Source organism: Molossus molossus, unplaced genomic scaffold, assembly GCF_014108415.1.
Source record: "Molossus molossus isolate mMolMol1 unplaced genomic scaffold, mMolMol1.p scaffold_m16_p_15, whole genome shotgun sequence".
In the NCBI taxonomy this organism is placed as follows: Eukaryota; Metazoa; Chordata; class Mammalia; order Chiroptera; family Molossidae; genus Molossus; species Molossus molossus.
This window is the reverse complement of record NW_023425350.1, coordinates 4363692-4378377: the sequence shown is the minus strand read 5'-3', so window position 1 is coordinate 4378377 and position 14686 is coordinate 4363692. Positions and strand designations below refer to the sequence as shown.

The 14686-nt window shown below is 49.1% G+C and overlaps 1 protein-coding gene across 1 annotated transcript in view; it reads right to left on the bottom strand.

Moving 5' to 3' along the window:
• GRHL1 (grainyhead like transcription factor 1) overlaps nt 1-6572 on the bottom strand; it is a 52885-nt gene extending 46313 nt beyond the window's left edge. The window contains exons 1-3 of the mRNA XM_036263529.1: nt 6430-6572; nt 3265-3451; nt 11-81 (exon numbers count right to left, since the gene is read on the bottom strand). Coding sequence (XP_036119422.1) covers nt 11-81; nt 3265-3451; nt 6430-6449 — 278 coding nt within the window. The 5' untranslated portion in view covers nt 6450-6572. The remainder of the gene's footprint in view (nt 1-10; nt 82-3264; nt 3452-6429) is intronic.
• Between the last annotated feature and the right edge of the window lie 8114 nt (nt 6573-14686).

Here is a 14686-nt window from a genome sequence, read left to right as displayed (position 1 = left end):
TAGACATTACCTTTTGCTGTGGTCTGCCTCTGGGTGCTCCACATCGGCCTTGGCTGTGGATGCCCGTCTCTCTCTCGGAACCTTAGATAGTAACACACATGACAACAATTTAACCCTTACTTAGTGAAGGAGAGACACAATCTTCTACTCTTCAGTAAGTTCAACCGTTTGTTTTTTTTTTTACTTTTTTTTTTTAATCCGAGGATATTTTTCTGTTTATCATCAGATAGAGTGGGGGGGGGGGGAGAGAGAGAGAGAGACAGACAGACAGACAGACAGACATCAACTGATTGCCTCCCGCATGACCCCACCAGGAAGGCTGGGGACGAACCGCAACCGAGGTATATGCCCTTGACCGAAATTAAACCCACGACTCTTTGGTCTGTGGGCCGACACTCTACCACTGAGCCAAACCGGCCAGGGTTCAAACATTCTTATATCTACTGAATGTCTACCAAACACCAGGTTCTGGGAACACAGAATGAATAAGACAGTGTCTTCCCTTAAGAGCTTACTATCTGGTTACCAGGTGGATGTAAAAACCAACTATTACTTAGTTACCAAATAAACTCAGGGCATCACAAATTTACTGTCATAGATTTGGGTTTTATCTCTTAAAAAAAGTACCTGTGACTTGGTTTTATCCTTTTATCTACATAATGTAAGAGACAAGAAGCTACTGAAAACACAACTGGGCTCTTTCAACTTTCTGCTACTCTTCTCTTTTATCCTTCCTTCCTTCCAGAGCAAATGCAGAATGCAAAGGGTCAGGCATGTCAACAGCACGCTTCCAAGATCTAAATGCTGGTTTCAAATGATAAATTTCTTCAGATACTTTGGGATTACTATGGTCCGTTATCCAAAGGACAAATCAAACTCAGTTTGTTCTATCCTTTTGTTGTTGTTAACCTCGCCCTAGGGTATTTTTTCCATTGCTTTTAGAGAGAGTAGAAGGGGGGAAGAGGAGAGAGAGACAGAGAAACATCGATATGAAAGACACATCAATTGGTTGCCTCCCGCATGCACCCCACTTGACTGGGGCCGAGGATCGAACCTGCAACTCAGGTACGTGTCCTTGACCAGGAATCAAACCCAAAACCCTTTGATCCACAGGCCGGCATTCTAACCGCTGAGCAACCACGGCCAGGGCTATCTATCCCTTTTTGATTCTGCTCTTCTTTGTATAGGAGGTGAAATCAGGCAAACATTACTGGGTGTACTGCAGACATCAACTCAAGTGAGACTTACTCCCAATGTGCACTCGAAAACTGCTAAGATGTTTGAAACTTATTTTACCCTTAAAGGAAAAGAAAGTATTGTTTCATGTATTAATAATGTGCTTTTAAAGCTTTACCAAGGTTGTTACATAAAAGTGACTGAAGGTTACAGCTAAAAAAACGAAACAGATAATTCATTTAAACACAAACAAACAAAAACCCCTACACTTCTCAAAAGAAGCTTGCCAGAGAGAACTAAGACTGTCACCCTTAATGAGCAGACATGAAAATTTATCCCCTCTTAAAACATAAAAAATATTTAGGACCCTTTATTTTTCACACATACACACACACACACACACACACACTCTACAATTAGTATTATTACATCAGTCATCAGTCTTTCTGGCACTAAACTTGTTGGTTTTCTCCCACTCTCAAACTTTCACTTATAAATATGTAACTTCAAACTTCATAATTGTTACTTAGGAACTTATGGTTTTTACACTGATTGAGTCAATAAAACAAGCCATAAAAAGAACAGATTATATAATAAATTCCACTTCAAAGGAACCCTTAGTGGCTACACTTCCCAGACAAGAGTTTCTTCCAGCATCATTAGTTACTACACCAATTTCCATTCATATTCAAAGAAAAAAATACTCACCTCACTCTCTGAAACACAAATTGACCACATGACCTCATACCGGAAAATAGTAAACCTCTGTTTAGGTCCCACCCTAATTTTGATAATCAAACTATATCCTTTGCTTTTTTCCCTCTGCATTTCTTATATTCGGGAAAGAATACAGGACCAGAATGTAATAAAAGGTGGGCAACTGGTCAGTCCAGGAGAAAGTACAAGGAATTAACTGTCGTGTTATTTAAGTTTTCACTGGGTCTGGACGTTTTCCAGTCTCACACATCCGCTATTGGTCGGAAGGAAGACTCGCTGACGGAGTCCAGCAAGCACAGCACGTTCCCCCGGACAGCATGGCAGACCCAAGAGAACGACCTCGGCACAGACCAGACCGGGCCTAAAATCCTGGCTGCAACCATCCTAGCTGTGTGACCTAAGAACCTTATTTTTCTCATCTGAAAACTAGGGGTAATGCCACACACTTTTCAGGGATTCTGGAGGCACTAGAAACAACACACATACTGTGAACACATCTAGCATGGTCTAGGTAGGCAGTAAGTGGTAGCGAGTATTACTAGGACAATGATGACGATCCAGAGCAATGGTCTAATGTCCACAAACACCATGTAACACTCCAGGCAGAGGAGAGACTCTGTTTAATTAAGACTCATCCAAATCTCTAGGATAGGCAACAAAATATATCCTGATCTTAGAACTAGAAAGTCTAAGACTAGAGCCCTGGCTGGTGTTCTCAGTGGTTAGAGCGTCGGCTCGGGTTCGATTCCTGGTCAAGGGCATGTACCTGGGTTGCAGGTTCAATCCCCACCCTGGTCAGCCTGTGTCTGGGAGGCAACCAATCCATGTGTCTCTCTCACATCAATGCCGCCACCCCCCCCCCTCCTTTCCACTCTCTCTAAAAATATCCTGGAAAAAATATCCTCGGGTGAGGATTAACAAAAAAAAAGAAAGTCCAAGACTAAAAAAATATAGTGTGTTTTTCATGAATCCTACAATCACATCAAATGAAAGGCTCTACAATGTCATGTAGGGCAAAGGAAATCACTATGCAGGAATGGGCCACGGGCACTCTGATGGCACTAGGAGCCGGGCACCTTCAGTACAATGTTCAATCTCAGTGAGACACATCTTCTACCTTCTTTTATGGTGGCATCACCTTCCAGAGTCAGAACAGCTGGCTACTTCACAGGTTTGAAAAACAACCCTTTGATTCTATGATCGGAGATCTTCAGCTTTGAACCATAGTAATTCAAAGTACTCATTAAACCATTTATAGTCACTACAGAAGCAACTTGCATTACATTCTACCAGCAAATTACTGTTTTATATGCCGCTGAATCAAGTGCATCACGGACTGCTGTTAAGGGTTTAAAGAGCCGGCAAGCCTACCTTGTAATAGTCATAGAGCAGGCCCAGCGCGGCTGCACTGTCTTCATCGCCATTGATGCTCATCATGGCCTTGGTGGCGGCAGTGAGCGGGTTTTCCAAGAAGGATTTCCAGGCTTCGTCCTCGCTGGTATAGGAGCGCCGCTGCGGGTAGAGTGCTTCATTCTGGAGAACCAACACTGGTCTTTTGCTTCAGAGAAATCAAAACAAAACATATATATATATATATATATTTCTACTGCAAGGCATCATAAGCTAATTTTTAAAGAACCAAACAACCAATTCATTGATGTTCCAGGAAAATAGTCCATTATTTCCTCAGTGACCCTGTACAGTAAATTAAAACAAGACTAGAAAACAACCCACTTAATTGTAGGCCAGGGGGTCACCGAGTGAGATATAAGGTATTTAGGCAGCCAAGGAACCTGCAGTTAACCTACACATGGAACCCAGGATATACTATTTGGCCGGAAAAAAAACAATATTGCAAGAAAATTCAGGCTGTTCAAACACTTATAAGCAAAACTCAAGGACAAAGTGAAGGCAAAACAGAACACTGACTATCTTCAGACATACGCAGTCAGGACCGTACCCTCTTAAAGAGAGTATATATGGTTCAGTCATCATGCCGCTACATGTTATTTCCCCCTTTCTCCTGCTGATGCCATGCCTTAAAAACTTCCCTACCACCGAACAAGGGGGAGAGGAGGAGGGAGTAGAAAGAAAAAGGGATACTTCGTTTAATCCTCCAGGGCATATGAGAAAGTTAGAATATTCTGCTGATTACGGGCAGATTGAGTATGGAATGTAGCCAAAGGGGACTGTAAATCAATAAGAAGGCATCATTTTCTGGAATGGGAGTTAACTGTTTATCTTAGAAATGAACACTTAGGAATCTGCAACAATAAATGAAGCTACTGAACACAAAGATTTTTAAGAAAATAGGAGGGAAAAGGTTATTTTTAAAAAGCTTTACCAATTTTCCACACTGGGAAAGAACTGTTTCATTTTTAACACTGTAGTTTGGTGGGAAAAATCCCCCCAAAATCAACGTGGGTCTTAGTAAGCTCTTATAGAAGATTTGATTTAAAAGATTAAAGCAAACATCACTGATTCCAAAAATCTGAAATGCAAACAGTCTCAATAACTGTTCAGTTGGTACTATTTAATAAGTCAATAAAGAGAAAAAGTGGAACACTAACTCCAGCAAAATGAAGTGTGTTTTTTTTTTAAGGAAAAAAAATTTAAACGTTCAGAACTACTCTGAATTATCATGATTCTAACAAGCAAATTTAAGGATCAGTTCTCATTGCAACACACAAATGAAACATGTAAATTGCCTAAAGGTGACCTACCTACTCTAAAAGTGAATGTAGAAAGACTGATTATCTTTTCAAGTAATCAGCAAAGGTTAGGGTTTGGCAGTCACCCAGGCCCTTTAAAAACAGATACAGATTTTAAAAAAAGAACAGCTTTGCAAAAGGGGGTGGGGGAATCCAACAACTTAATTTATCCTCAGTCAAAATTAAGCCAATGTTTTTATTCACATCTAGGCATAAAGCCACAGGAGCTTATATTTGGTAGGAAAAAAAAATCTTGAGGGAGTACACTATTTTAACACAAAACAAACAAAATGGGTTGTTGAAAAGAGACAAAAATGAAGAAATATACGAAGGGGCATTCCATGTGCCTTCATGAACAGAGCATACCAGCTACTGAGCCAGTGGTACCTCGGGATGACTTACTGGTGTACTGCTAAGCTATTATTAATAGTGTTAATAGCTACTTCCAAAAGATTATGACAGCACTTGGCTCATTCAATTCCCATAATGCTAGTTTTTCAGCTTCCCTTCTCCCACGCCTAGCCCAAATTTGTAGAAGCAACAGAAAATAAAATATTTTTTGCAAATCATTTTGTTTGTGATCACTCTGAAGGTGTCTTACATTTCCAAAGTGTGCCTAAAGCCAAAATCTTAGCTTTGGAAATGTGCCTCCTGTAAACTATATGTTGAGAAATAAATATGAAACCGGCTGCCTTTGTCCACTTCCTCATATGACAGGCTGTTGCTAGTCCCTAAAGGCTCAGCACTGCCCGGGGTGAGTCCAGACCTTTCATCAGTGATCTCTCAAAGACTTCCGATACTTTCTTTCGAGAGATCATTCAACTGCCTATTCCACAACAAAAGATTATTCCGTTTAAGATAGCCACACATAATATTTATCCCACTCATCCAGAAAGAGAGACACTTACATACACTGATTTGGTTTGTTGCGATTTGGGTTTTTTAAATATATTTGGGGGGAACAATTTTATATTTACAGAAAAGTTGCCAAGAAAAGGCCAGAACTATCCCTCACCCAGTGTCCCCTAAGGGGAAGGTCTTCTATTACCACCTTCCATTTGTCAAAATACTTCTTTAATCGCGAACTCCCAAAGGCAGCACATCCCGTACTTTCAAGTGTATCACCTTGATTTCGAAGTTTCATTCTCTCGATATTTTCCGAGCATGTTTAATCACAGTCGTCTGTAATTACCAGCAATGATGCCGGTGGCGAAAGAACTCCTACAGCGCCGTTCTCACGCACACCGCCAGCCGGGGAGGAGTGAGTGCCCGGACCCCGCACACTTCGACTGTTCCCTGAAGTTCTCCGGGGCCGGCGCACTGAGCCGGCGGAGCGACGAGATGACCCGGGGACTCGACCTTTCCAGCCGCGGGGCCCGTCGCCGGGCGCTCCACGGGCTCCACTGAGCAGAAGCAACCGGGGCGACCCGGGAGCGGGTACCGGGTGGGGGGCTTCCGCGAGCTGGAGCCGCAGCCCTCGAGGCCGGCCGCCCCGAATCTCCTCCCGTGAAACCCGGGCCACCAGGGAGCAGAGACGGGGGCGCGCCCGCTGAGACGGGGGAGGGCGACTCTACGGAGTCCAGTCCCCACGGCCAGGGTCCTCCCAGGGGGCTTCGGGGAAACTAAGTCGGGGGGGGGGGGGCGCAAGGGAACAGCGGTCGCGCAGAGAAGCGCGCAGACGGCAGGACGCGCGCCCCCCGCTCGCCCCGCGCCCGCCCGTCCCGCAGCGGCGCCCGCCCGCCCTCGCTCCGCCGGCCTCGCGGCAGGTGCGGCGGGCCCGGCGGGCAGCGGCCGCCCGGCCGGCCTCGCGCGGGCGCTCACTCACTTGTCGTACTCCTGTGTCATCGCGCTCGCTCGCCGCTGCCGGGCCGCAAAACTGGACTTTCGGGTTGGGACAGTACACCCGATCCAGGGGGAGGAGGTGCGACGGTGGCGGCGGGTCCGGAGCGGCAGCCCCGACGGGTTGGATTCGCTTTTCTCGCTCTGAGCCGGTCCGCGCGGGCTGCGCGCACTGGAGGCCCGGGCTCGGCCGCCCATTGGCTGGCGCTGCGCCGGCTCGGGGAGGGGCCTCGGGGCCGGGCGGCCGGCGGCGCCGCCTGATTGGCCGGCGCGCGGGGCGCCGGGACGGGGGCGACGGGACCGGGCCGCGTCGGTGAGGCGCGCCCGGCGCCGGTGCCTCCCGCCTGGTCCTGACGCGGCTGGTCGCGCTGCTCCTGGCGCGCACCTGCCGCCCCTCGGCCGCCCACCTGCGGGCCCGGCCGGGCCTCGGCGCCGCCTTCTCGGGCGCTGGGCGCTCGTCCTTCGCCGCGCGCCCACCCCAGCCCTCCGCTGGGGGGCCTCCCGCCCGCAGCCGCAGCCGCTGCTGGGCTACCCGGGCACCTTCCCGCCTGGAGTCTCCAAGCGCCCCGACCCCCTCCGGGGCCCTGTCACCTCTCAGCCCGCGTCCACTGACTTATGAGGCCTGTGGCTTTTCACCCGAGAAAGCTCAGGCGTCCCCCTCTTGCCTTGCCCACCGCAGATGTCCGGCTTTCCAACCCCGTGCTCATCCATCCCAACTGCCCGCTACGTGACAGTCTCTGGACAACTGCTGCGTCTCCTAACAGACGTTTCCCCCCCAGCTGAGGCCAGGATGGACCCCTGCTGTGTGGTCCCGGCAGCCTCACCTAGTCCCAACCGCCTGCTCCTACGTAGCCCTCCTGTGGGCCCCACTCACTGCTGGCCCCCACCACGCTCCCACTTGGCATCTCTGCCCACCCTTAGCCCTCAGAACCCCCATCTGGGCTTCAACTGGCCCCCTCCCCGGCACTCCCCTTCCCTCCAGGGCTTCTTTCAGGCTCAGCCTCTCCTTCCAGGCGCCCTCTTGCAGCCTCACTCTGACCACCTGGCTTCCATAATTTCCACCCCTATCCCATGCCCAAAGTGTCCTTCCTGAGGATAAACCTGCCTTTTCATTCAGCAAGTATTTATAGAGGGACCCCTATATGCCAGGCACCGATCTAGATGCTGGGCATAAGCCATGAACAGAACCCGCACAATTTTTCCCTGCCTTTCTCCAGCATCTTACTTGTATCAGACGGTAAAAGAATAATAATAATAATAATAATACATTATATGGTATGTTGGAAAGTGGCAAGTTCTGTGGGAGAAAAATAAAGCAGAGCAGGCAGCTGGGGAGCATGGGGTGGAGTCCGGGTTGGAAACTTGAAGAGAGGCCTTCAAGGAGGCCAGGAGGGGTGGTCCAGGCAGAGACACAGCTTTGCAAAAGGTGAGGGTGGTGGACAGGAGACCAGGATGGCTGGAGGGGGACAAAGCAGCTGGACAGAGGACATGTAGGTCTTTGTGTGGACTTTGGTTTTTGCTGAGAGAGCTGGGGAAGCGTTGGAGGGTTTGGATTCAGGCAGTGATGTGATCTCATGTCATGAAATAATCTGGCTGCTGGGTGGTGGGGGGACAAAGGTGGGAGCTGAGAGGCCAGGCGGAAGATAATCGTAGTTTGGCCTAGGTGGTAAATGGAGTGCTGAAAAGTGGTTGAATTCTGGATCTATTCTTTTTTTCTTTATTTGTCTTTTTAGAGAGAGAGGAAGGAAGAAGGAGAGGGAGATAGAAACATCGATAGAGAAATTGATTGGCTGCCTCCTGCATGGCCCCTACTGGGAATTTGGCCCACAACCTGCGCATGTGCCCTGACGAGGAATCCAACTGGTGACCTCTTGGTACATGGGTTGACGCTCAACCACTGAGCCACACTGGCTGGGCGAATTCTGGATAAATTCTGAAGGTAGAACCAAGATAGCCTGCAAATTGGATATGGAAGGTGAGAAGAACAAGAGTCCAGGACAACTATAAGGTTCTCAGTTGGAAGCTGGAAGGAAGGACTTGCTGTCATTGAGATGGGGAAGCCTGCAGGCGCAGGTCCAGAGGAGGTCAGGAGTCCCCTTGTGAACACAAGTTTCAAGTTTTTTGTTTGTTTGGTTTGCAACTGAAATCTTCCTAAAATTTTCTTCTTGTTGTTGTTAACCCCCACCCGAGGATATTTTTCCACTGATTTTTTTTTTTTTCAATCCTCACCCAAGGACATTTTTCTATTTATCTTTCAGATGGAGTGGGAAGGAGGGAGAGAGAGAAATATCGATGTGAGAGGGACACATTGACTGGTTGCCTCCCGCACAACCCCGACAAGAGTAGGGGATGAACCACAACCGAGGTATGTGCCCTTGACCAGAATCAAACCCAAGACTCATTGGTCCATAGGCTGACACTCTAACCACTGAGCCAAACAGGCCAGTGCTTCCCGTTGATTTTTAGAGCAGAAAGGAGAGAGAGAGAGAGAGAGAGAGAGGGAGAGAGAAACATCGATGTGAGAGAGACACATTGACTGGTTGCCTCCTGCTCAACCCTGACCTGGGCTGGGGATCAAACCTGCAACCCAGGTACATGCCCTTGACTGGAATTGAACCCGAGACCTTGTGGTCCAAGGGCCAATGCTCTAACGACCAAGTCAAACCAGCCAGGGCCATAAGTTTAAGATTTTTATTAGAAATCCAAGTACATATATCGGTAGACACTTGAAGATGAATCTGGAGTCCAGTTGAGGTGAATCTGCACAACATGGAGGGAAGAAAGAACAGGACTAATACCTCCAACACAGGGAGGCTGGGAGAAGAGGGTCCAGCAGAGGCGATGGAAAAGGGGGAGTCATCAGCGTAGGAGAAAAATGGAAGCACGGAAGCCGAGGGAAGAAAGTGAGACAGGAGGAAGGTGTGGTCAGCTCGTCACATGCTGCCAGGAGGTCAACTAAGATGAGGATTTAGTGACATGGAGGCCACTGGGGCCTTTATTCAGCTCTACCAGTCCCCTCTACTCCCCACAGCTTCCTGCTCCTGGTTCTCCAGGTCTCCTGGGACCTAAATCAGCAACCACAGACACTTGTCACTGTCCCTTCCTGCCATTTTCATTTCCTGTCCCTAAGCCTGAGTTCAACACTGGAGCATGGAGCCTGTTCTTTATTTTTATTCATTGTTTTGTTGTTTTCGTTTAAATAAATTATTTTTAAATGATCTATTTTAAGAAAAGTATTAAGTAAATGAAAGTATAGGTGCCCGTTGATAGGTACAAATCATCAGAGCCGTGCGGCTGAAGGTACTCAAGTTGGGACACAATGTCTCTTTCCCTCTTCCTCTAATCCTTCTCCAGATGTGGCCAGGAACCTTTGTAAAGCACACATTTGAGAGCATGTCAGCCCATCAGACCCAAGATAAAGTTCAACCTCAGCAGGGCGTGTAAACGGACAGCCCAATCTGCCCTTCTCCAATGCTGCTCCTTCCGGAGCTGCTCCAGCTAAGACCCTCCCTGCCCAGTCCCCTGCTTCTCCTCTTCCTGCTTGTCAAGCTCCATTCAACCTTCCAGACTCAGCAGGACTCCCCATTCCCCCAGATGGCCTCCCTGACCCTCTAGGCTGGGGTAAGTGTCCTGTGCATACCTTTCACCCCACCCCACTAGCACCTTTACCGCTTCCTGTTGGCAATTTTCTGTTTGTGTCTGTGACCACTGTCCTGGGAACCTTTCAAGAGAGTGCAGGGATTGTATGGCTTTCACGTTAATGTCTCAGCCTCCTGGGACACACGTAGCAAACATCCAGTACGTGTACGTTGAGTGGGTACGTGTCTCTGTAGGCACCTGTTCTGCCTCTACCTCCTTCCTCCCGTGGCTCCTCTGGGATTGATTTAAATGACCTTCCTGCTGCAGCAGACTAGGTGTCTCCTGCTTCAGTCCCAGGGCCTGATTCACAGGGGCACAGGGACGAATCAATAAATATCAAACCGTAAAACCAAGACCAAGAGCTGTAGAGGCCCAAGGTTATTAGGGGTGTTAATAAAAAATATTCGGTCTGGCTTGCAAATGTGAATATAGGCTTATTTAGTCTGTCTCCAAGAACTCTCTAAATCAGAAGTTAAAATCCATACCTGTGAGCTGTTGGCAATATCTTCTTTATTTTTATTTTTTTTACTATGTTTTTAAATTATAAAAACAACACATGCTCATGGGTTTATTGTTTTTAAAGAAGCAAAATGAAAGGGAGAAGTAGAAGGGGGGGAAAGGAAGAAAGACATAGCCACTGTTAATGTTTGTGTCTTTCCAGACATTGTCTTACACAAATGGGATTTGTGCTGTGCATCTTCTCAGCGTGCTCGCTTCACTTCCTGTGTCTTAAACATTTTCCATGTCCCCACGGAGACACCTGCTGCAGTCATGTCACTTCCGTGTGTTGATGTACGACAACGTAACTTGACTCTATTGGTGAGCAATGAGAGTTCTTCTCCCCAACTTTTCACAGTTGCAAATATCCTGCGACCGACATCCCCCTCACGGTACACTTTGCACACGCGGTCGAGAACAGAAAGGGTACATCCCGGAACTGGACTTGGTGTGGAAAAGTTGCCGTCTTTATAGTCTTACCGAGTGGTTTTCCAAAGGCTGCCCACCTAGACTCCTGCTTAGCAGGGTACCGGGCTACCTGAAGGGCACCCCTCTCACCAACCATGGGCACGATCAGACTTTGCTAGTCTGTTAGGTGAAAAATGACATCTCGCCCTGGCAGGTTTGGCTCAGCGGTTAGAACGCCGGCCTGCGGACCAGAGAGACCCGGGTTTGGTTCCCGCTAAGGGCACGTACCTCAGTTGCAGTTTGTCCCCGGCCCTGGTTGGGGTCGTGTGGGTGGCAGCCGCTCGATGTGTTCCTTTCGCATCGATGTTTCTCTCTCTCTCTTCCTCCTTCTCTCCTTCCAGCTCGATCTGAAGATAAATGCAAAAATGTCCTCGGGTGAGGATAAAAAAAGAAAAATAACATCTCCTTGTTTTGATTTGCATTGTAAAAAATTATGACTGAGGTTTAGCATCTTTTTATTTGTTTTGCAATAACCTTTTTATGTTCAAGGATGAGGTCATGTGTTTTTGTTTTTTTTTAAATCCTCACCCGAGGACGTTTATTTTGCATTTATTTTCAGATAGAGTGGGAGGGAGAGAGAGAGAGAGAAACATCGACGTGAAAGGGACACATCGAGGGGTTGCCACCCGCACGACCCCAACTGGGGCCAGGGACAAACTGCAACCAAGGTACGTGCCCTTAGCGGGAACCGAACCCGGGTCTCTCTGGACCGCAGGCCGACACTCCAACCACTGAGCCAAACCGGCCAGGGCGAGGTCCTGTGTTTTTAAAGAGAAGGTGGGTCTTTGAGGTACTTTCCTGAGTAATGGGCTTCAGAGCAGGGGATGGTTGAGCGCCTCTCCGACAGGGGACCATGTGGCTCTCACAGACCTGTGGAAGGAAAGGGGCAAGTGAGTAGACAGAGACACAAGACCTGGTTTCTAACCTGGGGTCTACTGGGTGACCTCAGTTGAGTCACTTCTCTCTGGGCCTCAGAAAAAGAAGGACGCTGGACAGTCCATCTGGTCCCTTCCAGGTCCAGTGTCCCCTGGCTTTAACCACGGTTGCTAAGAGTAGTTCCGATTGTAACTACCCCGCTTCCAGACTAAAGGTCCTGAGCTTGGCATCCGAGCTCCTCCTCCATCTGGCCCCAACATACGTTTCCAAATCTATGTCCCAGTGAAAAACCCCGATGCCCAGGACCCTGTCACAGTGTTCCCCTGAATATACCCTGCGATCTCGGGCCCTGGTTGCCCAGGCCAGCCCTCTCCCCTCACCCGCCCTGCATCCTCTCCCAGGCCAGCCTCCAGTGCCATCGCCTCCAGGGGCCCTCCTGTCCCCCTCCGACTGCTCCCCGCGCTCAGCCAGCCCTTTATGGAACCACTCGGCACGAGTCGCTCTGCCTCCAGAGAATGGCTTTAAGTCAGTCAGCTCTGGATTCGAATCTCCGTTCTGCCCACTATTTTTTTTTTTATCCTCACCCGAGGACATTTTTGCATTTATCTTCAGATACAGCGGGAGGGAGAGAGGAAAAGAGACGTCGATGTGAGAGAGACACATCGACTGGTCGCCACCCACATGACCCTAACCGAGGCCGGGGACCAACTGCAACCGAGGTACGTGCCCTTGGCAGGAACCGAACCCAGGACTTTCTGGTCTGCAGGCTGAAGCTCTAACCGCTGAGCCAAACCGGCCAGGGCTCTGCCCACTATTTTTACGGGAAGCAGCCTGCTTCTCTGCCAGTCCTCATTTTCTCCTCTGTAAGACGAGGAAACCAGTGTCAAGGTTTGTGGTGTTCAGAGAAGGGAGATGACGCTACACAGTGCCTGGCACTTGATAGCTGGCCTCCGTCGTCCTCAGCGATGAGGAACCTGTCCAGTTCCTCCGAGTGCCTGTAGGTTGGCTGAGGGACCTCACCCTACCCCGACCAGCCACTTGCGGGCTCATCCCATGCAGGGACCTCACCCTGATGGAACAGCCCATGGAAGGGCATCGGAAGTGGCTGCAACGTGACAGCAGGGCCTCCACGCCTGACATCCGAGACTATCCCACCCAGCTCCCCAGAGCCACCGTGTCTTGCGCTGTTGCCAGTGCCTATTGTGAGATGAAAGTCTCCACTCCGGAGAAGTGGGTGTGGAAGGGAGAGTGTGGTGTCCCCACCCTTGCCTCCCAGCTTGATGACTCAACAAAGTTATTTAACGTCTGAGCCTCAGTTTCCTCAGCTGGGGAAGATGGAGCAATAATTCCAATCACAGTGGTTTGGTTGGTTGGTTACTTTTGCCTTGTGTCGTGAAGTGTCTCAGACAACGCCAGACCCATTGCAACTCAATAAATATTCAGTGTTTCCCCTTCCTTTGTTCCTCACTCTGAGGGACAGAAACTGTACTGATCTCACAGAGAAAAACCCTCATAATGTGCCATAGGGGCAAACCCTGTAGACCTTCTCAACCTTCCTGACACCGCGACCCTATAATGCAGCTCCTCATGTTGTGGTGACCCCCAACCATACAATTATTTTTGTTACTACTTCATAACTGTAATTTTGCTCCTGTTATGTCTTAGGCGACCCCTGTGAAAAGGTCGTTCGACCCCCAAAGGGGTGGCGACACACAGGTTGAGAACCGCTGCATAGAGGATCCATAATTGTTGTTACGGTGGTAATGACATTAACCTTCCTTTAGCAGTTTCCAGTGTTCAAGGTGATTGCCTGCCTGAGTTCATTTGATTCTTAAGCCAACCCTTTGAGGTGGACAGGGTTATGCCCATCTTGTAGATGAAGGAACGAGGTCCCGAGAGATCAGGTGATGTATTCAGAGCCTCAGAGCCAGTAAATTCAGGACGTGAACCCAGACTCTTGTTTCTGAGCCCACACGTGTCTGGGTGGCGGGACTGCCCATGTGTGAGTATTTCTGCCTGATATTCTGGGTGTTGTTTCTGAGCCCACAGTGTCTGGGTGGCGGGACTGTCCATGTGTGAGTATTTCTGCCCGATACTCTGGGTGTTGTTTCTGATCCCCACAGTGTCTGGGTGGCGGGACTGCCCATGTGTGAGTATTTCTGCCTGATATTCTGGGTGTTGTTTCTGAGCCCACAGTGTCTGGGTGGCGGGACTGTCCATGTGTGAGTATTTCTGCCTGATACTCTGGGTGTTGTTTCTGATCCCCACAGTGTCTGGGTGGCGGGACTGTCCATGTGTGAGTATTTCTGCCTGATACTCTGGGTGTTGTTTCTGAGCCCACCGTGTCTGAGTGGTGGGACTGCCCATGTGTGAGTATTTCTGCCTGATACTCTGGGTGTTGTTTCTGATCCCCACCGTGTCTGAGTGGTGGGACTGCCCATGTGTGAGTATTTCTGCCTGATATTCTGGATGTTGTTTCTGATCCCCACAGTGTCTGGGTGGTGGGACTGCCCATGTGTGAGTATTTCTGCCTGATATTCTGGGTGTTGTTTCTGAGCCCACCGTGTCTGAGTGGTGGGACTGCCCATGTGTGAGTATTTCTGCCCGATACTCTGGGTGTTGTTTCTGAGCCCACCGTGTCTGGGTGGTGGGACTGCCCATGTGTGAGTATTTCTGCCTGATATTCTGGGTGTTGTTTCTGAGCCCACCGTGTCTGGGTGGTGGGACTGCCCATGTGTGAGTATTTCTGCCTGATATTCTGG